The 25,747-nt window shown below is 54.7% G+C and overlaps 6 protein-coding genes across 6 annotated transcripts; 1 reads left to right on the top strand and 5 right to left on the bottom strand.

Annotated features, from left to right (window-relative positions):
• Position 1: 1 nt before the first annotated feature.
• GCG54_00010219 (uncharacterized protein) lies at positions 2–3,118 on the bottom strand (the record flags this gene model as incomplete). The annotated part of the gene is made up of 2 exons (XM_045410149.1): positions 2–2,643; positions 2,809–3,118. 2 exons carry the CDS (start codon positions 3,116–3,118, stop codon positions 2–4), a joined length of 2,952 nt encoding a protein of 983 aa, XP_045260104.1.
• Positions 3,119–5,602: 2,484 nt separating this feature from the next.
• Positions 5,603–6,784, top strand: GCG54_00010218 (uncharacterized protein; the record flags this gene model as incomplete). The annotated part of the gene is made up of 1 exon (XM_045410148.1): positions 5,603–6,784. One exon carries the CDS (start codon positions 5,603–5,605, stop codon positions 6,782–6,784), a length of 1,182 nt encoding a protein of 393 aa, XP_045260103.1.
• Positions 6,785–7,256: 472 nt separating this feature from the next.
• On the bottom strand, positions 7,257–9,695 carry GCG54_00010217 (uncharacterized protein; the record flags this gene model as incomplete). The annotated part of the gene is made up of 3 exons (XM_045410147.1): positions 7,257–8,990; positions 9,045–9,348; positions 9,400–9,695. 3 exons carry the CDS (start codon positions 9,693–9,695, stop codon positions 7,257–7,259), a joined length of 2,334 nt encoding a protein of 777 aa, XP_045260102.1.
• Positions 9,696–10,581: 886 nt separating this feature from the next.
• On the bottom strand, positions 10,582–15,222 carry GCG54_00010216 (uncharacterized protein; the record flags this gene model as incomplete). The annotated part of the gene is made up of 3 exons (XM_045410146.1): positions 10,582–12,572; positions 12,665–13,004; positions 13,159–15,222. 3 exons carry the CDS (start codon positions 15,220–15,222, stop codon positions 10,582–10,584), a joined length of 4,395 nt encoding a protein of 1,464 aa, XP_045260101.1.
• A 3,580-nt stretch (positions 15,223–18,802) lies between these two features.
• GCG54_00010215 (putative transporter) lies at positions 18,803–21,397 on the bottom strand (the record flags this gene model as incomplete). The annotated part of the gene is made up of 9 exons (XM_045410145.1): positions 18,803–18,967; positions 19,848–19,906; positions 19,960–20,173; positions 20,221–20,480; positions 20,570–20,603; positions 20,654–20,706; positions 20,757–20,808; positions 20,856–21,008; positions 21,059–21,397. The coding sequence occupies 9 exons, from the start codon at positions 21,395–21,397 to the stop codon at positions 18,803–18,805; spliced, it is 1,329 nt and encodes a 442-aa protein (XP_045260100.1).
• Positions 21,398–22,100: 703 nt separating this feature from the next.
• Positions 22,101–25,585, bottom strand: GCG54_00010214 (uncharacterized protein; the record flags this gene model as incomplete). Its single annotated transcript, XM_045410144.1, has 2 exons — positions 22,101–24,695; positions 25,352–25,585. The coding sequence occupies 2 exons, from the start codon at positions 25,583–25,585 to the stop codon at positions 22,101–22,103; spliced, it is 2,829 nt and encodes a 942-aa protein (XP_045260099.1).
• Positions 25,586–25,747: the final 162 nt, after the last annotated feature.

Below are 25,747 nucleotides of genomic sequence, written 5' to 3'. Positions count from 1 at the left end.
TCTAGTGGTAGTTTCCGCCCCAGCCGCCGCGCGCCTGCTGGTTGTTGCTGCCGTAGTATCCACTGCCGTAGCCGCCCTGGCCGTAGGATCCAAACGGAGCAGCGCTGCCGTGCTGTCCACTGGTGGCACCGCCCATGCCGTAGCCACTGTTTCCGTGGAGGTTGTGGCCCTGGAGGTGGCTGGGGTAGCCTCCGTAGCCGCCCATCTGAGAGGCGGACTGAGGAGGAGGCAGACCGGACTGACCGGGGGTGTTGTTGGTGGCCGAACCAGGACGAGCGCCGCCGAGCGAAGGTGAAGGGCCGGAGCCGGGCTTGCTGTCACCGAAGGGCTTCAAGTCATCACCGGCGGAGGCAGCGTTAGACTGCGCGGTGCTGTTAAAGCCTTGTCCACCAGGTGACTGGAAGGAAGAGCCTCGGCCGCCGAAGCTGTCCTGCATGCCGCCAAAGCCGCTGGCGCCGGCCAGACCAGGCTGGTTGCCAGACTGAGCAGAGCCAGCGCGGGCACCGAAATCACTGCCCAGACCAGAGGCCAGACCGCTGTCCGCACGGTGCAGAGAGGACTGGCCGAATCCACCGGCAGGAGAGGAAGCGTGGTCGTAAGGGCCCTGGGGCGACATTCCGTAGGGGTGGCCGTAGCCCTTGCCGTAAGGGGCGCCGCCGTATCCCTGCTGGCCGTAGTGGCCGTAGTTCATGTAGTTGGAGTAGTAAGCGTTGTTGTAGTAGGGGTGGCTGTTGTAAGGGTAGCCCTGCTGGCCGTGAGACTGAGGCTGCGAAGCCTGGCTGGCCTGCTGTTGGCTCTGAGCCGTGGGGTTCGGGGTGGTGTGGCCACTGTTCTGGGCATCGCTGGTGACACCTCCGTAGCGAGACTGGTTCTGGACGCCGCCGCTCTGGGGGTATTGGCTGAGGTTATCAGCCTGCTGCGATGCATTGTAGCCTCCGAAACCTCTCTGCTGCTGGGAGGAGAGGCTGTCCTGGTGACCCTGAGCACCTTGCTGGCCGTAGGGCTGGTTGTAGTAGTTGTAGGGGGGTCGGCTTTGTTGGTCGGCGGTGTAGTAGTTGGAGTATTCGCTGGGCGCAGAGCTGAAGGCTCCACCGGGCTGCTGGTTCTGCTGTTGCGATTGGGTGGGGAAGCTGTCGAATTGGCTCTGGGTGGCAGAGGGGTTCGACTGGGTGAAGGGATCGATGGGCTTCTGTTGGAAGCCAGCGGGCTCCTGAGAGCCAGCCTGGCCGAAGCGCGAGTAAGACTGCTGCTGAGCAGCGGGCTGAGGAGCTGCCTGGGTGTAAGTAACTGATGAACGAAGCTGCGACTCTATCATGTTCTCAAACATACTCTGGTTGGAAGCAGGAGGCTGGGGAGCGGCGCTAGCAGGGCCTATGGGGATATTAGCATTCATGGGGACAGGGGTCGTCGACATGTCAATACCAGTAGGCGTAGCGGCAGCCGCGGGGGGCAGGCCAGGAGCGGGCTTCTGGGTGCCAATGGCCTCGGGAACGGGAGCTTGTTGGGGAGCGGGGGGGAGAGAGGTTCGGGGGTGGGCGACGGGGGAGTCGGCGGGGGGCTGAGTTCTGGTCTCGGGCTCTTCGCGGTCACCATCGATGTCGTCCTCGTCGTTAAGGCTGAAGGCACCGAACTGGACAGCAGCGCGGTCTACCTCGCGGTTGCCAGGCATGCGCACAGCCTCCTCCTGGTCCAGAACACGGCGCTGGTAGCTCGGGGTACGAGAACCCCTCTCGGTGGTGGCCTTGATGGCTGAAGCGGCAAAACCGCTGTTAGCAGTGGGGACAGCAGGACGGATGGGCTGGTGTTGCTGCTGCGAGGCAGACAGAGGGGTCGCGGTCGCGCTGGCGGCGGCCTGGCGGGGGTCCCAGGAGTCGGCGGTCGTGCTGGCAACGGTAGCAGTCGCGGGCGGATGCGATTCGTCGACTACCTGTTCAAGATTCGTCTCAGTGAGTTGGTCCTTGGAAGGCGGCAAAACCACTTCGGGTTCAATGACGGTTGGTACTTCTGCAGGAGCTGGTTCTTCATGTTGAACGGGTTCGGCGGCGGGGAGTTCAGCGATGGGCTCCGGCTGCGGCTCAGGTTCAGGCTCGGGCGCGGGTGTAGGCTCTGCAGCAGGGGCCACGGGAGGCAGAGGCTCGATGGGTTCGGCAGGCTTGGGTGCGGGCTCCTCCTTGGGGGGCTTCGGGGCGGCCTTGGGAGCGGTCGACTGACGGAGCATGCTGGCCCACGTCTTGGGGATAGGAGCGGCGGGCTTGGCGGCCTCGGGTGCAGCAGCAGGAGCGGGAGCGGCGGCGGGCTTCTCGACAGTCTCCTTGGGGGCCCAGGGGTCCTCGGCGGCGGGGGCCTCCTTGGCCTCGGAGGGAGTGTTCCATGCGTTCGACTCCTCAGTAGGGACGGACAGCGGCTGAGCATTCTCCTTGGTGTGGCGGGTGCCATTGGTGGCTGCCGAAGCTCTGCCACGGCCACCGCGAGTGCCTCCTCTTTCAGTGTTCCTGCCGCGGCCGCGACCAGCGTCCGACACGTTGCGTCCGCCTCTAGCGGGTCTGGCATTGGATGAGTCGATGATGGGGTTGGCAGTCGAGGGCTCCTTGGCCTTGGAGCGGGGGGCCTTCTTTGTGACCTCACCCCATTGGGAGATGGTGCCTGGAGTCGAGAAAAATTAGCAAAGAAAGACCAGATGCGAAAGCAGGTTCAGCGAGGTGGAATGGCGAATAAGCGCGAGGGCAATTGCGCAAGGCTGAAGATGACAGCCTGACGGGGCAGGGGGGTGATGTGTGCGCATGATGAGCGGCGGCGGTGTCTACGTACCTTCAGCAATGCGGGTGACGGCGAGGTTCTCGTCGCCATCTGTCTCTTGGAGAGCATAGAGAATGTCCTGTTCAGACCAGTCGGGGAACAGCTCCTTGATAAGAGGGGTCTTGCTGCCGTATTGCTTCTTCAGCTCGCCGAGCTCGCCTTGGTCCTCAAACGCAGTCGCATCGTCGGTGTCCTTTTGGTCGAACTTGTCGCCATTGGTTCTGCCTTGGGTGCGGCCACCTCGACTGGCGAATCCACCTCTTCCACCGCGACCAGAACCTCTGCCGCGCGAGGCGGCAGTCCGAGTCTGTACCTCAGACATTGCTGGGTTGTGATTGTTTTGTGAGGTTGGGTTGTTGGAGGATTTTTTTTCCAGTAGTGGAAAAATGGGAGTCAATTAATGCCGGCCGGTATCGACACGACAGCTCTGGTGGGGGGCGAAAGTTCAGCGGAACTCAGGCCGATGTGAAGAAGGAAGAGAAAAAAACGGAAAAGAAAAGAGTGCCGCAAAATGGGGGGTTCGACGACGACGTCGTGGTCGTGGCTGACGGTAGACGAGACAGGTGAGGTTTTGGTGGTGGTGGTGGTGTAGGTGGGAGAAAGTGAGGTGGATGATGGATGAATGTGGAATGTTGTGCAAAGCAGCCAACTGGGTGCAAGGTCACAGGTGCTGTGGTGCGGTGCACTGGGCTGGGCTACGGGACCAGCTCTGACTGCTTGGAAAGGGAGGTTTTTTCCCGCCCAGGCTGCTGCCAGCACTGTGGATGATGGGGAAGGGAGGTCTAGGCAGGCAGGCACATTTGATGGTTGGTGTCGGTACATCTGCAGCTCAGTGGCCAACGTCAGTGGTAGCAGCAGCGTCAGCGAGGTGAGGTGGCCTGTGGAAGTGGACCACCAGCGAGGTCGATGCCCTGCAAACTGTGGAGAGAACCAACTGGCCCCCGGAAAAAGGTACTTGCCGCTCTTTTGTGATGCTTTTTTCCACTGCTCCTGCTTCTTTTTTGCTTGCTCCTCCCTCAGCGTCGTCTCCTCCAGTCAGGCTAAGGTTTTTGGGGCCCGAGCGACCGCCTGCAGCGAATGACGCCCCCCTTGCTCCGGATACGGCTAGCGCGGCTTGCATTTTGCGGGCTTATGCAGATCCACTGCCTCAATCGACGGGCTGAGTGGAGGTACCGCTACCTGTCTTTGCCACTGACGAGAGGCCAGATGGCAAGTAGCCGCACGTACTTATGCTGGATTGTGCAGTCGCTCGCCTGGCTACCTAAGGCAGGTACCTCCGTACCTTCTCACTGGTTCCTGACTTTTTGGGGGTGGCCTCCACCCCACTCTTACTCTTTCCCTTGCCTGCCTGAATCTCGCCTTGGGCCCTGCCATTCGCCGTGCGGGAGGATGAGGTAAGAAGGCGACACAGTCACGCACCTTGCAGAAAGGGACAGCGAGAGACTCAGACATTCGTGGAGCGAGCACTCTTGTCCTACGCCTACTTTATGTTAGGTGCGCAGGGACAACGGAAGCTCAGCTCCATCTCAGCTCGGAGCAGGAGTTGGAGCAACCCGCCACGGTCATCCTGAAGCAAGAGGGTCTCATCTAGCGAAATGCGGCAACGGAGAGACGGAAACGATCAAAGGAATCGGTCTAGCCGTCACAATCATTCAGGTTGCAACAACAAGCAGCAAACATACACAGCAACCGGCACCAAGAATGCTGCAAGCTCCGGGCGACTGGAGATGAGTACTTCTAGAAGAAGGCCCCGTCGTCAATTGAATTCAACCATGAATGCCATTGTTTCCAATGCTGCCTACCTGTACAGATATCTCCCGCCGGTCTGCTGCATCGGCCGAGACGGTAGAACTAGAGCTTGCTCTCTCCGTGCCTGTGCGCTGCTTCCAGCCCAGCTCCAGGCAAGCTTGTCACTTGGACCCTCGCTGCGTCGTCCGTGTCGCGTAGTGTCGTGTCGTCCCTTATTCTGATGCCATGCCATGCTATGCCATGCTCAGCTTGCGGTTCCCTCCCGAACTGACTCTCGCAGCTCCAGCGCCTCCCCGGCTGCTCTTGTGTCATATGTCCCGAGGCCTGGTGCGTTTCTCGGGCACGAGGCTGTATTCGTCACCCAGTGCCACCAAACCCTGGCCAATACCCAAGCTGGATGGGAGATTCGTGCGATTCTCGACGTATGGGGACTCGGGAGCTGGCGAGAGGTAGCCGGTACAAGGCAGATCTGGAGTTGCATTGGCTGGACGCGCTGACACTGGCTGGCCTCGCGTGCTTTGAATCATGGATCTGGGCCTCGTGACATGTACACGAGACAAAACAGGAAAAACAGCGTCACAGTCTCCATCCACTCAGGCTTTTCCAGCCCTGGCCAAGAAACGTGAGAGGTCTTGACCCCAGGCCTCGGTACGTACCGGACGTGGGAGCTCCTTCTCTGCCGTGGCAGCGTGGGCGGGCTGCTGCCAGATCCAGCCTGGGCTTGCTGGGCTGGGCTGCCAGCTCAGGTGCTGCTGCCTCAGGTATGCCTAGCCGAACTCCGCACTTTCGATGTCATGTGACCCGTTAGTGGCATGACTGTGCCTGGCTCCGCGACCGACATCACTCCACGGCAAGACGATGATGCGTATCTGATCCCGAATCTACCGGTCTCGTGCACATCACATACCACCCGCCGCCTCTCTCATCCACCCCTCTCGAGCACCCTGACGACTCCGGCACAGACAGTCTTGACGGCTGGTATTTTAAACAACTCTCGAAAAGGCCTCCAGCGCCGAAACGCTGCGCATCCGCAAACCCCAAATCGAAACACCCCACCATGTTTACCACAAAGCCTCTGAGCTCCTTCAAGAAGGCCATTTCGTCGATTCATCAGCCTCTGCCTCTTTCCTCGCGGGAGTCGCAAAAGTTACTCAATGTTCTAAAGACATCATTCCGTCAGAACCTCGACAAGGAGCATGGCTGGACTCCCGAGACTGCCGAGTCACCGGCTTCGCAGACAACAGCCAACAAGCCTACACCACACAACGCTCACCACCGCCCGACAGACCGACATCTTCGAACGATCCTTTCCAACCCCCTCTTCAAGAACAGCGAGAAGCCCGCCAAGTTGCCGCTGACATCGCCGAGAGATCCCATGGACGTATTCGAAGAGGCTGCGGCGAGGGGCATGATGACGAGGAAGGCCGCGACTGGCTGTTTGCGAGCGACGCGCAAACAGATCCTGGAATCCAGTGTCATCTCACTCCACGACGCCATGGCAGACTCGATGGCAGGGTCACAGGTGCTCCAATGGCTGAGATCGTCTGGCCAGGAGCGGACGTTGGAGTTCCTGGCAGACAAGCCTTTTGTCTTTGAACTGTCGCAATTCCTGGTCGCCGAGGGATTGGAAGAAGTGCAGTGGACGTGGGCAGAGCGGATGGTGCGGGGTGAAGGCCCAGAAGACCCGAACAGCGTCATCGTCGGTTCGTTGGTGGCCAACCTGGTTAAGGCCAAGTCCAACATGTACGACGAGAGTCTCGACACAGCCTACTCCGCCATGCTCAGAGCCGACCAGACATGGAAGACGGACGCTCAGAGACGCAACATCCTTCTTGCGCCATGGCACGTTCTTTCCTGGCGGTCGACTGTTGAGGCCTGGAAGAGGCCATTGCCGTCTGCCGCCTTGTTCGAGTCTTTCGTCGGCACTGCCAACCACATCCACAGACCGCTGAAGATTGACCGCGCACATCTTGACCTCCACCACCCAGTAAACCCCAGCCACCAACGAGCTGTTGGCTTTCTTGAGGGCTTGCAGGCAAATGACAAACTGGCTCAGCTTTATGCGGCGAACAACCTCGGATCGAGGGTTATCTGCATGGGCATGGACGCTGTCAGCCACCTTACGCGATTAGGCCGGGCGGATGAAGCTGAGTCAGTCCTTCGTATCCTGCAGTCTAAATTTGCAGAGGAGGTGTGGCAGGAACGTCCTAGACATGCACTCCGGGCGTACCCAGTCTGAAGGCATTCCTTTACGATTGCGCATGATAACGTGCTTGGAGTCCCGCAAGACCTGGGCCAGACCTCCATGTGTCGAGGTGTCTAGCATGTGACACGAGCCGGACTCGACATTGCCAACTGAACATAAGCTCCTCATCTGTTGGGCTGTTCGGAATGAAGCACCCGAACGGACAAGCTGGACTCTTCCCCAAAGATGTTATCGTATCCAATACCAATACGGTACAGATGCAGGCTACGAGTTGCGAGGACGCACATCGCCGCTGGCTATACGCAAGGCGTCACGCCAAATTGGCTACAAGCTCCCACAGAGCATGTGTGCACACACGCTTTTTTTTTTTAATGAGATACCCGAAATATAACGTCAAACATTCACCACATTTATAGCAATCGAACGTGACTTTGTGATATGCAGCATCTGCATTCTATCTGTACCCTGAATTATCTACGCAAAACTCTAACATCTCTCCACGACTTCAGATCGCCCAGGTGAACTGGCTCAGTGATGCCTCCGCGTCTAGCTCCTTGAACGCCTGACCAGCGTTCTCAACCAGCTTCTTCTTCTTCAGCAGACGTCTGCTTTCTCTGCTGCCGAAGCCCTCGTCGATGGAATCGAGAACGAGCTCGGTGGCGAACCGAGCCAGATGCAACGGATGCGCCCACAGCTCCCTCGGCGAGTCCGCTGCCTTGAAGGGCTTACCGAGCTCGGCCTCACTGAGCTCTCCGAACCTTCTCATGAACCGGGCGCAGAACATAAATAGTCCAAAGAAGTTAAGTCTGGCAATCGGCGCATCTCCCTCCAGTTCTGGAAGCACCTTGGTCTTGGCCTTCTCCATGTATCCCGGCAACGTTCCCGCGAGATGCGCCTCGCGAATTCCTCTGTCCTTCTTGGGGTCCTTCCTACACCTGGAGCACCTCTGCTTCATGCACGTCGCAACCCCGTACACCTCACCGAGCCAATCAAGGCCCTCGAAATGGGCCTCGCGGTGTTGGTGGAGGAACCACATGATGTGCTGACCTCGAAGGGGCTTCGATCCGAAGCCGTACTGCACACGCCCTCGCGTCTTGTCGATCCCACTGTTGAAGACGATGCGGCTGAAAGTGGAGGCGAAGTTTCTATCGGGAAGCGCGCCGCGAAAGGTGTCTTGGATCAAGACCTCGGCGAGTTCGTCCAGCAGGGGGATCTTCTTCACGCGCAGGATCCCGACTTGACGCATCGCATTGTACAAATGGAGAGTGGAGTTGATAATGGCCCAGTCCCAGGAAACGTTGGCGCCTACGAGGGAGGCTTGCATCAAGAGCTCTGTGAGCTGGTTGCCGGCCGTCCACGGAGACCCGTGGTACTTGTTGAGGGCGCACTCGCCGGCGAAGGCGCTCAATGCGTCGCGGAACTGCTCGAGGTAGCCGACGGTCTGGCCCCAATCTGCGAATAGGTTCATGCTCTGGAGGAACTCGATGACTGGGTCGACGGCGGAGCACATGTCCAGCGCGAGGCGGTGGGGCTTCGCATGGCAGTTCGCGTAGCTCAGAGGACCCTCGGCCATCGAGGCGGATTCGGCGGCCAGCAAGAAGAAGTCCGTGGCAAAGATCAGCCGTCCTGAAGTGACGTGCTCCTCGCTATAGAAGAGGGCCTGCGCGAAATAGAGAAGGGGATCGCTTTGGTAGACCCTGTCGTCTTCGACCGCGTACTTCTTGATCCTCTCGAGCGGGGTGATGCCGCGCGTGCCCAACACATCGGCCCTGATCAGCCCGAGGATCTCTCGGAGGTGGGCCTCGTCCGTCTCCGGCAGTCGAGGGCCGTGGTCCTGGTCATGGGGCTCCGCCGCGCCGCCGTCGGTTCTGACACGGCACGCGCACTTGTCGGGGCACACATAAATCAGAGAGGGGGCACTCATGTCAGGAAGCTCGGCACCATAGGCGTTGATGGCCTTGGCGATGGTGTAGATGCGTGTGCCGCGGGCGATGTTCTCGGCGGCGGCGGCTGGGGAAGGTGACATCTTCGCGACGAAAGCTCTCACGCCTGGGCAGTCAGGGCACGTGTTGCATGGGGACGACACGCTCTCGCAAAGGTTGAAAAAGCTGCGCGGGGCGTCCTTTGCGATGGTGTGCGCGGTGAGGGACGTGAGCCATGCGGCCAAAGGGAGGGGCAGTGTGCCGGCGGCGGCGTCGCGCCAGTAGCCTTCGAGCTGCGAGTAGACCTTGGAGAGTTCCTAGGAGCAAGGTTAGTTGGAATGGTGACGAAGGGGAGAGAACAGGTTTCGTACGAGCAGGAAGTTGATGGATTCGTGGAACTGGCGGATGGCATCGTCCTCGAGGATGAAATCGCCCTCATCGGGATCGGGAGCCGTGTGGGCCGATGAAGGAGCTTCGCCATGCGAGTCTGAGGCGCAGGTAGGGTCTACGACGTTGATCTCATCGTCGTCGTCGTCGACATCTTCCACAGTGGCGGCCAGGGGCGCGAAGGCGTTGGGGGCAGTGGCGCTCTTCTGTGACTCGTCGATATGGGAGGAGGAGGAAGTCGCGGAAGCGGTCGTCAGGGAAGAAAGAATGGAGAGGGTTTTCTCAAGTCTGTTACATTGTCAGCCTCGTGCCTGAAGATGGAAGCCAGATGAACCTCACCTCTGGGCGAACGCCGCGTGGCCGTAACAACCGGCACCGTTCTTCTCGTATATGTCGTACACCTGCTTTCTCTTCGCAATCGCGGTACGGAGGGAAGCAAGGACGGACTTGGGCACAACAGATTGTGCCTTCTTGACAACCTTGGCCGCGGCTAGGATCTGGTTGATTGAGGTGAACTTCTCGATGGACGGATCCTCGGCCTTGACCTGGCAATAGAGCCATTGTATGGCGAAGTTCGTGGAGGACTTGTAGTCCCGGTACAACTCCGCGACAGAGCTGTCAAGGATGGGCGCCATCTTGGGGTGATGATGGCGGTGTTTTGGTGTTGTTGGTTGTGGTGATGGAGGTGGAATGTGAAAGGAAGGGCTGGTGTTTTCGGGGGAAGTAAGATGTGAATGGGGTTTGTTTTGGAAAGAGCGAGAGCTTTCCGGGTTTGTTTATTTTGCAAAGCGTTTGAGGGAGATTTGTTTTGTCGACTCGCAAGTGAAAGATTCTGCAAATGGAGGATGTGTGGGAGCGTGGGCTTCATGGCCGGCGCGGATGGTCTTTCACTTGGCTTCACCTCCATGCCGAGTCTTTGACCTGAAGCTCGCTCGGGCTCGGTAGATCGTGTCCAGGTTTCATGAAGCAAGCTGGAGAGAAGGAGATGACAACTTCAAGCCATGGGGAACTAGATGCCTGCCCGTTACTGCGGGTTGGTTGGGTTGGTTGGGTCGGGTGATGTGTTAAAGAATGTCCAGCACCCACTCATCCTTGTGGTCTCTAGCTAAAGTAGGCGGGTAAGATGGACGCGAGGAAGAGTCCTCGTTTCAGCGACCTTTCGAAATACATCGGTTCGTAGAGTCTTCATATGGACCAGTTGGGAAGAAGATTCTTTGATTGCATTGCTGATCTGCTGAAGAGCACTTCTAAGTGTTTCATCAGAAGCAAGAGAAATGAAATGTAGTATTGAAAGGTCAGAAGCCTTTGTGGTGAAGATATTAAAATGAACGCAACTAAAAGCAGAATACAAAATGGAATGTAGCGATGTCAAAAGTATTTTACTTTCCCAGTTTTGTCCAACTCATCCCTGACCGTATCGTCGTTGTACACCAACTGGACGTTCTGTTCAAGGTCCGCCATCGCCCGCACCCTCTTCTTCCACACGTGAGACGAGGTAACTCCCGCTCCGGCATCCGCAAATTATCCATCTCCCGGCGGCGGCGTCCTCATCGCGAGGACAAGCAAGCCTTGCAGATCCCACCAGGGAACGATGCTCAGCACGCGCATGTTCGGGTACAGGCCACACAGCTCCAAGAGAAGACCACCAACGACCGTCAGTAGGTACAGAATGAGGACGGCAAAGTACATGTATAAGATAGCTTTGCCGAACTCCAGCGCCCTCGACGGCTTGCCGGTGCCCCAGCCGTACCTCTCGACGCCAAAGTCGAAGCCCATCGATTCGGAGAGGAGGTCGTCTTGCGCGGCGCGGGCGGTGATGTGTTTCACGACCGTCGGCCCGGTGGTCTCGTTGGCGGGGGTGCCTCCTTTGATGCTGAAATGGACGTTTGACTGGACGTTGGAGTTGACCACCGGGAGTTGGTTCGCCGACTGGCCCGACTCCGAGCGTATCAGTGCCGTGCTGCTCGAGCCGGTACGTGCGATGGCATCGGTGAGGTACACGCCGAACACCTTGGCGAGGAACACCTCGGCGCGCGCGGAGTCGATGGTGCTGTTGGTGATCCTGGGGTTCGTGATGTTCTGCGCGACCTCTGCATCTACGAAGTTTCGCACGAGACTCTCTGGCGGGTTGTAGTACCGCAGCGCATCGGAGCCGTTGAACGCGACGGATGATGCGAAGGAGACTGGGGAGAGGTACTGAAACCAGCTCGGGTCAAACTTCATCACGTACTCCTCCGAGTTTCCGCTGAAAGACGTTTTTTGGTAGGTCTCGATCATGGTCTCGGGGTCGTTCAGGTCAGACACCAGCGCGCCGCACTCGCTCGAGTCGGTCGAGACCTCGGCGGCAACCCAGGTTGCTAGCATGGTGCACGCGAAGAGCCGGTCTTTTCTGTAATCGCCGTTGACATCGGGGAGCTGGCCCGCGACCTCAATGATGGGCGTGCCGTTCTGGAAGACAAAGAAGTCGGTGGTGATGAGCTGGAGGTGGCATTCTTCCGAGTCCCATGCGGACACGTCGAGGGAGCGGGCCGGGGATGCTCGCTTCATCTGCAGACAGGTGGCGTCGCCGAAGCAGTTGAGGGATGATAGTGGGTACACCAGCGAGCCGTTGTTGGCGATGACGTCTGACTTGGGAACGACGTTGCATAGCGACTGGATGAAGGGTTGGTAGATGGGGCTGCTCGAATCCGGGTTCTGGGCGTTGACTCGTCGGGTGTTGAGGCGATATTGAGAGTCATCTTCAGTGATTGTGTTTCCATTCTCGATGTAGTTCTTGACCAGGCCGAAGTTGATGTTGAAGTGGTGGGACGGGGTAGTCGACAAGACGGGCGGATCCCGCGTGTCAGGATCGGCGGTCAACTCGGTGATCATCAACTGACGGCTGAGATTCGTCGAGGGACTGGAGAAGGTAACGGTGTTCTGCAGGCCGGTCGTGGAGTAGCCCTTGGCCCAGTTCCAGACCGTGGTGAATCCGCCGGCGGGACAGGCGGCGTTGTAGATACCCTCAGCCTCGACGCAGACCGGCGTGTTGTTCCATGGCGCCCCGTCGGTGAAGAGCGTCGGCCATACCTGGTCGGGCTGAGTCTGGTACAGGAGCGGTGCGCTGACGCCTCCGAAAGCCTTGTTGTGGTTCATCCCATACCACTGGAGTGACGGGAGAAGCAAGGCCCCTGCGGCGGGCAATAAGAGGAGGCTGAAAATGGTTGCGAAGAGGACGAAGAGGGCAAGCATCATCTCCCAAAAGGAGAGGCTGAGGAAGCCGTGGCGCCAGAACGGTAATGAGAAGATGTAGCGAAAGTCACCGACGCGGTAGGCCCCGGTGAGAAAACCTAGACGCACGCCGCCGCCAATCAGTCGTCGGCGGAACATGCTGATGGCCATAGCCGAAAGCGAGAGAATGACGAAGATCTCATAGATTTTGAAGGCAAACAAAAGAAAAACCTCGACGCCTTTGGGGCTCAGGCGGACCCTGGTGGGACCGGCCAACCCATACCAGTAGCGTTCTCTTGAGGCTAGCCATAGGATTATGGCGGTCAAGATAATAGCTGGGATGTGTATCATCCATCCGTGGAGGAAGCGTCGCCAGCCATGACGGGTGATGGACTTCCCGACTCGTCGATGCTCGTCTGACTCCCCGTGGTTATGGCTGGGCTCGCTGAATGTTGGGCTGTTGAAGTGATCCTTCTCAGGGACGTAGTGGGAGGAGGTTCCTTGGGGTGGAGGCCCTTGGGGCTGCCCTCGAGAAGCTGGAGGCTGTGTAGGAGGCTCTTGGGGCGGTCCTTGAGGTGGAGGTCCTGTTGATCTTTGCATGGTGACTGCCTGAGGGGGCGCCTGAGACGATGGTACTTGGAAAGTTGGAGGTTGAGAATCCAACGGTTGAGAAGGTATTCCTTGAGAAGTGGAAGGGTATGAAGTCGATGGTTGAGGAGGTACTTGTCGAGATGCTGTCAACTGAGAAATTGGTGGTAGAGAAGGTACTCCTTTAGACGTTGAAGGGCGAGAAGTTGCCGGTTGAGGGACTTCTCGAGACAGTGCCAACTGAGGAGGCCCTTGGGAAGATGGTTTTTGAGGGATAGTAGGCTCAGACGTGTGAGGGACAGTAGGATGGCCATTGAGACCTGTGCTTGGGGTATGATGATGCTTCCCGGAGTGGGGGGTATCTCCGGTGATGCCCGTGTGGCTTCCTGTATTTTTGGGATGCCCAGAGCTGGTGGCAATGGTGGTGGTGCCGCCGCGGTTGTGCTCATGATCTGAGCTGGAGGTGGTTCCCGGGGCAATTTGATAACTTCTCGGTCTATCCTTACCCCCAGAGCTGTTGGTGATGACTGTGTGGCCACCGTGACCATGTTCAGGGCTTGGGTTGTTGCCCGGAACATTGTGATGGGTCTTGGTTGTGTCCTTACCCCCCGAGCTGGTAGTAGTGTTATTGTAGCTATGGTTATGCCCATCAGAGCCGGAGTTGTTGTTAGGGACGTTATTGTAGCTCCTAGTCGTGTCATTATGCGACGAGCTGTTGTTGATGATAGTGTGGCCGCCGTGGTTATGCCGATGTCCAGAGCTAAGGTTGTTTCCGGGAATGTCGTTGTGAGTCTTGGTTGTATCATTATGCCCAGAACTGTTATTGGTGATGGTGTGGCTGCCATGGTTGTGACCATGACCATGCTCGTGGGAGTTGCTGCTCGGGACGCTGTTGTGACTCCTGACTGTGTCGTCGCGCTCAGAGCCGTGGTTCCGAGAGACAACGGTGTGACCGCCACCTCTATGGTCATGCTTAGAATGGTGATGGGTGTGAGACCCATTACTGTGACTTCTGATACTTTCGCTATCCTCGGTAATGCCTTGGAGGAACCCCTTTGGAGCGGGCCTATGCTCGTGAGTGTGGTTGACAACATGGCTTCCAGTGGTCTGCTCGCGGGAGTTGTTGTTGGTGACTTCTCTTGAAGCTCCATGGGGACCATCATGTCTAGTAGTGTGATCATGGGTAGAGGTATTGCCAGAAACATTGGGCGGCACGTTGTTGGAGGTAGTGTGCGTTGTGGTGGAAACTCTGCCGGATGTGTTGCCCATGGGTCCGTCGATATCCCTGGTCTTGTGCTTGGGTGCGTCTCCGGTCACCTTGTTTGATCTATCCCCGACGATGATCCCAGAGATGTTGTGAGCCCTGTCGTGAGTTGGGCTTTGCGGGCGATGAGAGTGACTACTCCAGTCCTCGTAGAAGCCGCCCCCGCCGCCCTCGCCACCCCCGCCGCCATTGCGGGAGACGTGAGAGACTTGGTTCGATGCCTCATTAGAGGAACTGCTGGAACCTCCGCTGCAAATATCACAGCAGGCTTCATGAGAAGTGTCGTTGTTGCCAGAGCCATGACGATTGACGTCGGTCCGAATCTCCCAGGAGGGACTCTGAGGTAGATCGGGCGAAAAGCTCTCCGAAACCATGTGCGATGAGTTCTTGGGAGCATAATTCAATGCCTTGGGAACATCTCCGTGGCCGTCATAAGATGATCTGTGGAAGCTCTGAAGGAAGCTATGACGTCCGCCCTGAGAGAAGTCGGTTGAGTCGTGATGGGAGTCACCGCTGCGAGTGGCGTAAGAGGTGCTCTGTGGGAAGTCGCGTGAATAGCTCTCAGTCATCGCGTTCGAGTTATCGTTGGAGGAACCCCCATGGTCCTTGTGCGAGGAGCCGCCGTAGAGAAGGCTCTGAGAGAAGCTCTTGGAAAAGTCCCCCGAGCCGATGCGCGAGTCACCGCCGCTATAGGTGGTGTAGGAGGTGCTCTGCGGCATGGTGTGGGAGAAAGTTCGGGATATGTCGGAGGAGGAGCTGTGAGAAGTGCCAACGGAACCTTGTCTGCACTTATCGCAAGACGTGGCATCGTTGCAGATGTCGCAGGTAGGATCGTGAGATATTGTGCGGGAGACCTGGTGGGAGATACTGTGGGATCGCCTGCGGGGGTCGCTGCGCGAAGCATCTTTGGAGTTGCCGTAAGACTGCGAGGAGCTTCTGTGGGAGGTGCCGTGGGACATGTTGCGAGGAGTTCTGTGGTTACCGTCTTGTGAGAGTTCGCGGGTGATCTGGCGAGCGACGGAACGATTCTCGCGGGAAACAGAACGGTTCTCATGGGATATACTGCGGTGCCCGCCGATCGAGTAAGGTGGGGAGTACATGATGTCTGGTGAGGTCAGGTGTGTGAACCGGTCGATAGTCTCCGGGGGCCGCATAGAAGAAGACTGGACAATACGCAACGAGGCTGTTGTCGATATCGAAGTTGGGACACAGTTCAAAGTCCAGATTCTTCAGCACTCTCATATATATAACTTACAATACTAAGTTGTCCGTTTGTTATTATCAACCGCAATCATATTAGCTGCGGCACTGAAACCTCAGCTGTGATACTCAAGCCATGTCTCGACACTTTATGCCGCCACACTGCCACCAATTCTTCAGCATCTACAGCTCACTGTTGGTATCGATATGCAAAGCGCAAAATCAAGGTGATTTACATCCATGGGGACAAGATCGTATGGCGACGGTAACGATACTGTCTTAGGAACAGAGTGTTATTCGAACACCATGGTCGCAGACGACGGAACGATAAACACCCCGAGTAACCAAATGTGGTTACAATAAGAAGGGATCTCAGCAAGATCATCAGTATTGAGCACTAGGGACACGAAAAATGATTCGAAAACAGATTACCATCACTATGAATTCTAGCAAGCGCGCTGTCTCAAGAGTTGAATGTTCGAATCATGTATCCCAGACGGGCACATGAAATCCGATGTTGACAGCATCGGACAGTGCGGAATCCCATGTCTGACTCGGGCGTCCCGACGTGGATGAAGCCAAACCAAAAGTATACTGGCTCAAAATCAGGGTCTGAGACACATGCGCGGATTTCCCAAAGCAGCTGGCTCATAAGGCTCTGGGGATTCCAGGGGTCATTGAGCTTTGCCTGTGATGGGTCTCAGATCCCCTCCCAAGAACTCGAGACAATGTCTTTCATGGGGTCCACATGCTGCTTCAACGTTGGCGACAAACTTGCGAGGGGAATGGCGATCCCTTCGTAGGCAGGTAGGGTATCTCGAAGATCTTTCATCGTTTTCATCTCACATACTATTCTCAAAGTGAGTGAAAAGAGATCCACAACACAGATTGTCGTAGCTTTTTCGAGCCAGTACTTTTGTTGGTCACAACGAAGTGCGACGGTGAACATGGAATCATTTGGGCATTATACACCGGTTATGCTATGAGAAGAGAAAGAAAACATGCGCCGGCAAGCAAAAACATTCCTTGAGTTCTTCTTTCCGAATATTTACCAAGATGGTAATCACGCCGCGGGCCGTATCGAACGGCAACTGAGTGCGTCTCGATAGGAAACCAAGATCAGAGTGAAGAAGCAAGTGTCATGTGATTCTTCGCCAAGCTCCTAGAGATGCAGATTTGTCTCAGCAGCAAATCTCCGTACAATTTTCGGGACCGTACCATTACAAGAACGGATACAGCAGATCTTCCCCTGTTCTGGTGGCTTCAGATGAGATCCTCGGCCCGTTTTGGCCAGCCCAACCACGCGGACCTCGCAGGAACCCCGCAGGTACCTCGCTCGTGCATACAAGCCTATCCGGCCGAGCACCTGATGTCCGGCCGAGGGTCGAAAACGGGCCGCACCGGAGGGTCGGGTCGCTGGATCGAGATACGGAGTGACCGTGGCGCAGAGACGTCTCAGTTTTGTCGAGAAATACTTCCCCATCAAATGTAGCGTGATTCAGGCATTATCCTATTCCAACCCTCTCCCCTTCTTATACCCGATGGCACTATGCCCATGCTGGGACGGCTGAAGCTCAGATGAGCGTGAACCCCACGGATCAACTATGCCAAGATGGCTTGGCAGGCTTCACGGCATGGGGATGTGTTGGGTTCATCATATTCGGGTCTTGTATCACCTGAGATTGAACAACGATTGTGCTACCATGTCTGAGCATTTACTGTTATGACTTTGAATGAAGGCTTCTCTGCCCGAATTCGGTGTTGCGCAGATCAAAATGACTCCGAAAAAGGCCTCGTCTCTCGGGTGATTGAGTCAACGCCTGATTTGGGACGGGGTAGAGCTTCTTCCGATGGCAATGTTCCAACGTCGGGCCGGCAACAGGGTCTCGAATGGACCATGATAGACATGTTCGGTGTCTCTCTGCAGGAGCATTTCATTTACTCACATGCCAAATTCAGTCTCTGCATGCCCCGAACTCAAAGGGAGAATAGTGCAATACTAAGACACAGACAGTCGTAAGCAATGGATCAAAAGCCGATTGCGACAACTGGTGAGGTTCAAACCGCTAGGTCGGCAGGCTTATGTTCAAAACCCTGCGGTGTCCTTCAGACTCAGCCGCCAGATTTGCAAAGCACCTTGTGTGGCTATCATACTCATTGGGAGCAATCACAGCCCGACCTTGATGCCCAACAAGATGCACCATGTCCGAATCGACGGGAGAACTTCCATGAAGATTCTCAATCTTCAAGTCATTCGACAAAATCTCATGCCAAGCACAACAACCTTCGAAAGCCCGTGCTAAAATCTACAATGAGTGCACAGTTGTGGAAGAATTCTAGACTAATGTAGACAGTAGATCTTTCTCATCAACATTCAGGTATCCACAAGAGATTCCAAGGTGCGTTGTGTATTTGTGCCTGGTGACGTTCATGGATGGCCAATAAGAGGTCTCACGATACCTTTTGGAACTACAGGTGCGCACGATTTCAGAAAGAAAACCCTTTTCTTCGCCAAGTAAGCCTCCCTTGACTCTGTGGCCATCCCATTTCTCCCGTCGCGATAATCATTTCGTCGATCTAGTCGACTGGCTACGCACGAAGGATTTATGGAACAGCAATGTACCGCGCAATAGCCCTCACACTAGCCTTGTTACGGCTTCGGCCCCAGACAGGAGGTTGGCCATCTACCCCCCAGACCTCAAATTGCCAGAGAAGAATAGTTTTAAGGCTGACACACATCCTGAACCAGTAGAAGAACGCGCCCTTCCATGGAATACCCACCAAGACTCTCCCATCTGCCGTCTGCCTGACGAGCTGCTTCTCCAGATTATGGGTTTGCTCCGACCCATCGATCTGTACTGCCTACGCCACACCGCATCGGCCTTTTACAGAATTTTCTACGACAGCAAGTTCTCCAGATACCACGAGCGCTTGGACTACGCAAGTCTTGCTCTCGGTTACAAGCAAGAGAGTCCCGAAAAAACATATGTTGGATTTCGGTTCCCCGAAAATGCCGGTTCCAAACGATACTTCCAGAGAATGCTACTCCCTCGGCTGAAGTACGATAGCTTATGCAAGTTCTGCTTCACTGCGTGGGGCGGCTTTACGCATCCGCTCATCGGCGTCCATCTTCTCGTTGGGAATACGTTCATTGGAAATACAGATGATTGTTGGCGACGCCGTGAGTATTACCGCCGGTTGTGGTGCCACGGTTGTTTGGATTACCACACTGTAACGAAATTTTCGCCTAAAATGAGGCGCAGTGGCATCGCGAACTTCTTGAATAGGTCATGCATCTTGCACGAAGGGCGTACGAGAATCTGCCCTCACGTGGACGTGGACTGGCGAAAAGTGTTCTCCAGCCCTGAGAATGAGACAGAGATGCGTTGCACATCGTGTGCGGCAATGCCTGGGAGGCTGACTAAAGCCAGGTTCGGGAGAGATGGTTTCGAATTCAACCTCATCTGCTCAATACCTGTGCTAGACGTCGATGATGCGAATGATGGCAGCATAAGTTGGGATGTTTTGGAAGGAAAGCTCAATGATCTTTCCGCCGATGCAACTCGCGAGGGTGATCTCTGCCCCCATGTCAAGTATAGCGACGGAAAACTTCTCCAAAGCTTCCACAAATCCAAGCCCGTGCGCCTGTCGGACATACAGACAGAAGATATATGTGTCGAGTGTCTTGTATCAAAGATATTTTACCCGGTTGTTTCAACCGGTATCGAGGTGAAGGTGGCTAATGACCAAGAGCCAGTTTCAGTCGCAAGGTGTAATGTTCACTCCAATACGTATTGCTGTTCTGGATGCCATACAACCTACAAATGGGTTAGGTTGAAAGGACGTCTCTCGATCATGCGCATGAGCACAAGCTATCTCAAAGGCCCAGCGCCTTGGATTGGTACACTGACTGATCCATATTCGTACGGTTTGCATAAGGACGAGTGGCTGGAGCATGTCTCATGGTGTAAAGATTCTCGCTGCGGAAACTGGATAGGCGACACAGCCCATGGCAGGTTCCTCCACCGCAAGGGCCCCCCTGATTTCTGGACCAACTATCATGGCATGGGGTTCTTTGAGGCTATCGTGATATCACTGTATGAGAAGTGGTGGATAAACAAAGGCATGAACTCAGTTGCTTTTCCGGAGAATCTTACTAACGGAATTAGGCTAATCTGTATAATCTACGGCTTTTTGGTTGTGAGTTTGTTCCTCGCGAGTCGCATCTGAGCCACTGTTCGCAGAAGCATCTTTCTTATCTTCTTTTGCGACGAAGAACCATGCACTGGAAACAGCCAAAAGTGTTCCGCACAGAAGACCTATGGAGCAGGAATAACTGATGCGGTAGCTCGGACCAAACTTGGGCTGGTAGATTTGAGGGCCCTTCAACACACTTTAGAATTTTCTCTGATAAACACATAGAAGGGGATATACGTACGACTATACCCATGAGCTGACACGATGCCTGCAAGCGACGTGGTAAGCTTGTTGTGGTATCTGATTGTTCCAAAAGTTGGGTGCTTACGTTGGTGAGACCAATTGCCAGACCTGCAGTCGTAGTTCCCTTCGCTGCTCGAATCCTCTCTGGATAGTCTCATCTCAGCATTTTAAACTTGACATCCGGTGTCGGTCTTTACCTGGCCAGATGATAGCAAAGAAGCTTTGCGATGCGGCAGTTGCAATCATGACGAAGATGTACTTTGCGATGGGGTGTTTCACTGTGATTAGCAGGATGTAGCAAACGATTTGAGCTGCCTCTAACCCGAGACCAGCAACCCAAGGGCTCAGTCTCCGGGTATGGACGAGAAAGGCGAGCGATAGAAGAATGACAAAGACCAAGGTGAATGGTGGCTGGGCAGAATCAGCATTGAGATGTCCGTGGATAGGGTCGTTCATACCATTGTCATGACTTGCGAGATGGCCGTGTTCGATATGCCGAGTTCATAAATGACGGTTGGCAAGACGAAGGAGATGCCCCAGCCTCCGATTCCATGGGTAATCCATATCATCAAGAACGGTATGAAAGTAGAGCTGCGGAAGAGTTCCTTGATTTGCTCGAAGTTGATGGTCTTAGCCTTCATCGTCGGTGCTTGCTCGGGAAGGTCGGCGAGAACAATATCTCTTTCGGGTTCTGTGAGGAACTTGGATGTTTCCGGGTCTAGAATTGTATTAGCATTGATGGGTGAGGGGACAGCAGGATCGTAGTCGACTTGCAGTTGGGAAGGAAGAAATAGGTGTAGATCCCACAAAGGATAGCCGGGATTCCTTCAAGAATGAAGAGCTGTCGTCGAATTAGTCCATGCCCAATTACTTCAATCGCGGCATAAGTACCCATCTCCAGCCAGCAAGGCCGCCAACGCCATTCATGAAAGAGATAGCGTAGGCTGTAGACTGTCAATTAACGCTCATAAAGAAATCTGTGGTTGGAAGTTACCTAGAAGACCGCTGATAGTCCCCGAAAACATCCCACAAGCGTAAAAGAAGCCCTTCGAGGCATTAGCGTTGACATCAGCGAGGACTTAAATGCACGTACGATTCTCAGAGGAAGCTTCTGTGTCGGATACCAGAAGCTGAGATGATACAAAACTCCAGGATAAAAGCCAGCTTCTGCCAGTCCGAGAAAGAAACGACAAGCCAGGATTCCGGCATAGTTCTGAGTCGCTCCCTGACACATTGAGATGATTCCCTATCGATTGTGTCAGCGACATCTTTTCCCGTCTTGAAGTCCCGAGATACCCATGTGATCATAATTCGGCTCATCCAAATAGATGGTGAGAATCGTTTTAAAGCAAGCGTCGCGAGCGGCTCAAAGACCATATAAGGGTAGTAGAAAATACTTAGTGCCCAAGCCCATTGCGAACTCGACAGATTTCCGAGCTGTTTTCGTATGCCAGTACCTTCTTCCAGATTAATGATGGCTGCGTTACTAATATTGCTGACGTGAATTCGCATAAGATACACGAATGAGTACCATAGCAGGAGCCTCTTGTCAATCTTTCGATGAGCGATTTGGAGGAGCGGTTTTTCCTCCTCGGACTCATGAACGACACTTGTTGACCGGGCTTGTTCGCCCATGTTGATGGAAGACCGGCTGCGTATCGAAGCGACGATGGAAGACACTGGTTGCTTAGTGGGCTGGGATAAGCTGGTGGTATTGGAGGCGTGTCTGCAAGATAATCAAGATTTCCTGTGATGTTTGTAGTTTTTACCCCTGCATTTTCTCCAACGATCTGTTCCGATCCCGCAGGTGTGAAGCCATACTGGCGCTGCGAAGAGCACGCCTTACTGCGGGGCCATGCGCAATACGCCATCGTTTGTAATCCCTGAGAATGGTTGCGAATTACACCATTATTATTACAATTGAAGGATTCTTATCCCCGAAATCATTAGCGTAGCTTAATGCATCCGGCCGTGACAATCGACTGGGACCAGGTGGCAGGACTTCCGCAACAAAACTTCGCTGGCTTGACTTTGCATTGTAGATGATTTCTCAACTACTCAATGTAGTTAAATGCGCGGACGACTCAGCTTTATTACTTCTTTTTCATAGCTCTGGAGCGGCACCTCAACAAAACCGAAGAAGAATATCGTGGGGAACGAACACCAATTTCCTTCTACAATAAACCTTTTCATCTATGGAAATAGACAGAATTAAATTCAACGCAAACATCATATGATACTGCTCTGCCTATCTAGTAAGTACATGTCTACTGACGCCATCTAGCACTGAATAACCGTTCCACCCGTCATGGCTACTATCATGGTCTGAGATTTTGGACTAGCCCAAGGGATCGCTGTTGAACGGGCTGTTGAACGGATTGTGTAGTGGTGACCCTCGAGGGACAAGGGGATCACGTTTCTCTGCAGTCGGCCCAGCTAGATACACCCTCTCAACCTTGACCTGGCTGTAGTCAATTTCCGCACCGGTCTCCTTCAGTATGCTGCCGATACGTGTAGAATCCAGCTCCAGCTCACAGGCCAGCTTGAGCGCACTGTCGAAGTATTGACTGATCCTGCGTTGACTTCCGCGGATTTGCGCCCTCCGAAGCGTCAGCACCCACGACACAACCGTCTCTACGGTGCTCTTCGCCCTCGCCTCCACGGCCAGCTCCAGTGGTGAGCGTCCATGCTTGTTCCGCGCATCCCAGGCCGCTCCCCTGTGAAGAAGCCCGCGGGCGTGGTCTACATTGCCCGCGCCGCACGCCCGATGAAGCGGCGTCATCCCGAACCGGTCCACGGCGCCGATGTCCATGCCTAGCCGTAGGAAGCGCGATACAAGAATTTCATTGTTGTATCGGAGGGACAGATGCAGGCAAGTCTGACCGAATGCGTCTGTGGCCCGCCAGTCCGCGCCGAGGTGCAAGAGCCGCAAAGCAGTGTCAGCGCCGCCGCCTCGGATAGCCTCGTGGATGGGTGATTTGCCATTGTTGTCGCGTCCATTGATGCTACAACCTAGCGAAACGAGCGCTTCAACCGCAGACACGTTGCCGGCCATGGCCGCGTAGTGTAGCGCGGTACGGCGCTCGCGGTCCACGGAGTTGATATTTATCGCTGCGTTTCGCGAAGTAACGAAGTGACAAATCGTAGCTCCGTCGACCCACAGAGCGATCAGGTGCAGGAGGCTGGCGCCTGTACGAGTTATCCCAAAGTCGGCATGATGTATGCCTATGAAGTATTCAAGTACAGCGCCGTAGCCTTGATCGGCAGCCATGTGGGCGGGTGACATGCCAGCGTTGTCCTTTTCCAAGCAACTTGCCCCCGAAGCAATCAAGATTTCTAAGGCGGCCATGTTCCTGTTTGTGACGGCGATGTGAGCTGCTGTCAACCCGTTGCGGTCTTTCTTATTGAGATCAGCCATACTGTACTGACTGAGATTCATCTTGTCGATATCCCAGTTGTATTCCACGGCCCAGTGCAGAAGTGTTCTTCCCATATGGTCCGAGGAAAGAGACGGTAGACGATACTTCCGCTGCATCATATGCACAATGTCTTCCCAGTTGTGGCTGGCACACAGATGAAGAAGGTCGTAGTGGTCCAGTTCGCTGCGTAATGAGGCGCGTTGGGGTGGAAGACGGTCCATGATCCAGAGCAACTTCTCCCGATGGCCAAAGAACGCGTAGTGCGCCAACACATGCATTTTTGTGTCTGGGTCCTGCGTTAGCACTTGGGCGGGGAACTCCTTTAGAAGGATTTCCTCGACATCCTTCCAGCCGTGTCTACCGGCAGCAAGAATCTGGTTGGTTCCGGGGATTGGTATGGAGAAGGTTCCCTTAGAAACCATCGCCATAATTTCTAGCAGGAACGGTTCCCACATGGTATGCTCAAATGCCTTGAGGTAGGCAGTCTCCAAATGCGAATCTCGTATGCTAAGATCAATATCTGAATGAGCTACAAGTGCTTTGACTGCTGATTTATTCTTTGAATCAAGCGCCAGGTGAAGCGCCGTCTTAGATGCGTGAAGAATGTTGACATTGGTGTAGGGATGATCTATCAACCTCTGGACGTAGAATACGTCGTCTACGCAACGAGCTGCGTGGTGAAGCGGCGTACGAATACCGTCGGGGCTGTAGTTGACTTGGACTTGTTCATTGCGCAAAAGCGCACTAAAAGAACCCTTTCGTCTGCAGATAATAGCCCACGACAAAAGTGTGACGCGTTCGTGGTTCGAGTCGGCCACGTGATTGATATTGGCACCTTGAGCCGCGAGACCGTTCACAATCCGTGGACAGTCTCCTTGCGTCATAATCCGAAACAGAGCTTCACTTTTGTATAGGTTTGAGCTAGTGCTTTGCTCTTCACGATCCGTATGCACTGGGATGGTCCTGTTCAGGTCGCAGTCTCTATACCTTTCGCGGATCGCTAACCACATGTTGTGGCAGTGGTACGCTTGTCGAGTATGCATGAACGAGACAAGTGCGATATCGATATGGGAGCTGGGCGTCGCAGCTTCGTAATGACTGATGTAATATCGGAGTGCATAGGTGAAGCAAGGGGTTCTGGCGAAGGACTGGATGCGAGCAGCGCCCAAGTCGGCTACTTCGTTTGCTTGTTCGCGAGATACCCAAGAGGTGGTGAATGATCTTCTCAGTTTGTCCTGAGCTTGACGCACATCTTCCAGAACTTCGTGCCACCAGTCCGCTTGTCTCTTCTCCAGTTGAAAGATAGACATGCACAAAGCGTGCATCATGGCGTGTGCATCCGCCCCTGAGACCTCAAAAGTTGAAATGACTTGTTTCTCCTCTGGCAAGAGGCCCTCCGTACTGTTTGTGAACAGGTCCTTGGCAGAACTGTGGTTGAAATCCACCGAACCATCACCGGCTCTTCTGATGAGGTATCCACATGCCTCCGCTAAGTAATTCTCAAATTCGGCACTCTAAGACAGGACTTCAGACAGTGATAGTTGCGTATCTAACTTTTGGGTGTGCAAGTTGGCAAGAAACGCAAGTTGGCGAGACGTCAGCTTCTCTTTAGTGATTCGGAGAATGGCGAAAGAGGCCTTGGCCTTACTCCGGTGCTCTCTCGGGATGCTGCTCAAGAGCTTGCAATAGGCTGCATTTAGACCGTTGGAGATTGCACTGAGCTGATCTATGCTCTTGTGCATCTGATGCCGGGACCAGCTTGTCATGCCCTCAAAGAGCTGGTCCCATGCAAGTCTAGCATGCAGAAAGTTCCCCCGAGACATCTCCATAATCTTGTTTTCCACGACATCTCCGGTACTGGTTGAGATGTGGGATTTGTGGCCACATCTTCGTATTTGACGGCGGATGAAAGACCGAACACTTTGCCAATTAGAATCGTTGTCGATATTAATGGTGGCAACATCCATCTTCAGAAACTAATTCTGCGGCATCTCGCGGTGAGAGATATCATTTTAACCCGGCCACTCAGGTCCTGGGTGATGAGGTGCTTGAGTCTGTGGAGGATTGTTGTTGTTTCGCCGACACTGCTACGAAGCACTTCATCAATCGCGTCGACAACAAACTGGAACACAATTCCTCGTGATCTCTCAATAACATTCGAAAGACATACCCAGAGATTGTCTTCCACTTGCGCATCCTCTATGTAATCACGACCCTCCAGATACTTGATGAGATACGACGTTCGTGCATCAACAAGAATCTGACTCAAAACAGAGCGCACAAAAGCAGACGATGTATTCCGTGTGGAGTCCTTATCGTCGAAAAAGAAGTATAGCGGCTTTTGAATGACAATGTCTGTGGATGACTCGCTTTGTTCGATCAGGTGAGCGACAACACCTCTCATGAGTATCGTCTTGCCTGAGCCGGGTGGCCCATGAAGCCAAGTAGTTCGGCGGCCTTGTTGCCCAGTCCACGATTGAAAATCGGGATTTTCAAGCAGCCACTTGGATGACTTATTGGAGTAAACGGGAATCAGCGATAGGATTCTTCCTGAGTCTATGGCTCT

Source organism: Colletotrichum gloeosporioides (assembly GCF_011800055.1).
Source record: "Colletotrichum gloeosporioides strain Lc1 chromosome Unknown consensus_71, whole genome shotgun sequence".
Lineage (NCBI taxonomy): Eukaryota > Fungi > Ascomycota > Sordariomycetes > Glomerellales > Glomerellaceae > Colletotrichum > Colletotrichum gloeosporioides.
The sequence above is the reverse complement of the archived record's forward strand: the minus strand, read 5'-3'. Positions and strand labels throughout refer to the sequence as shown.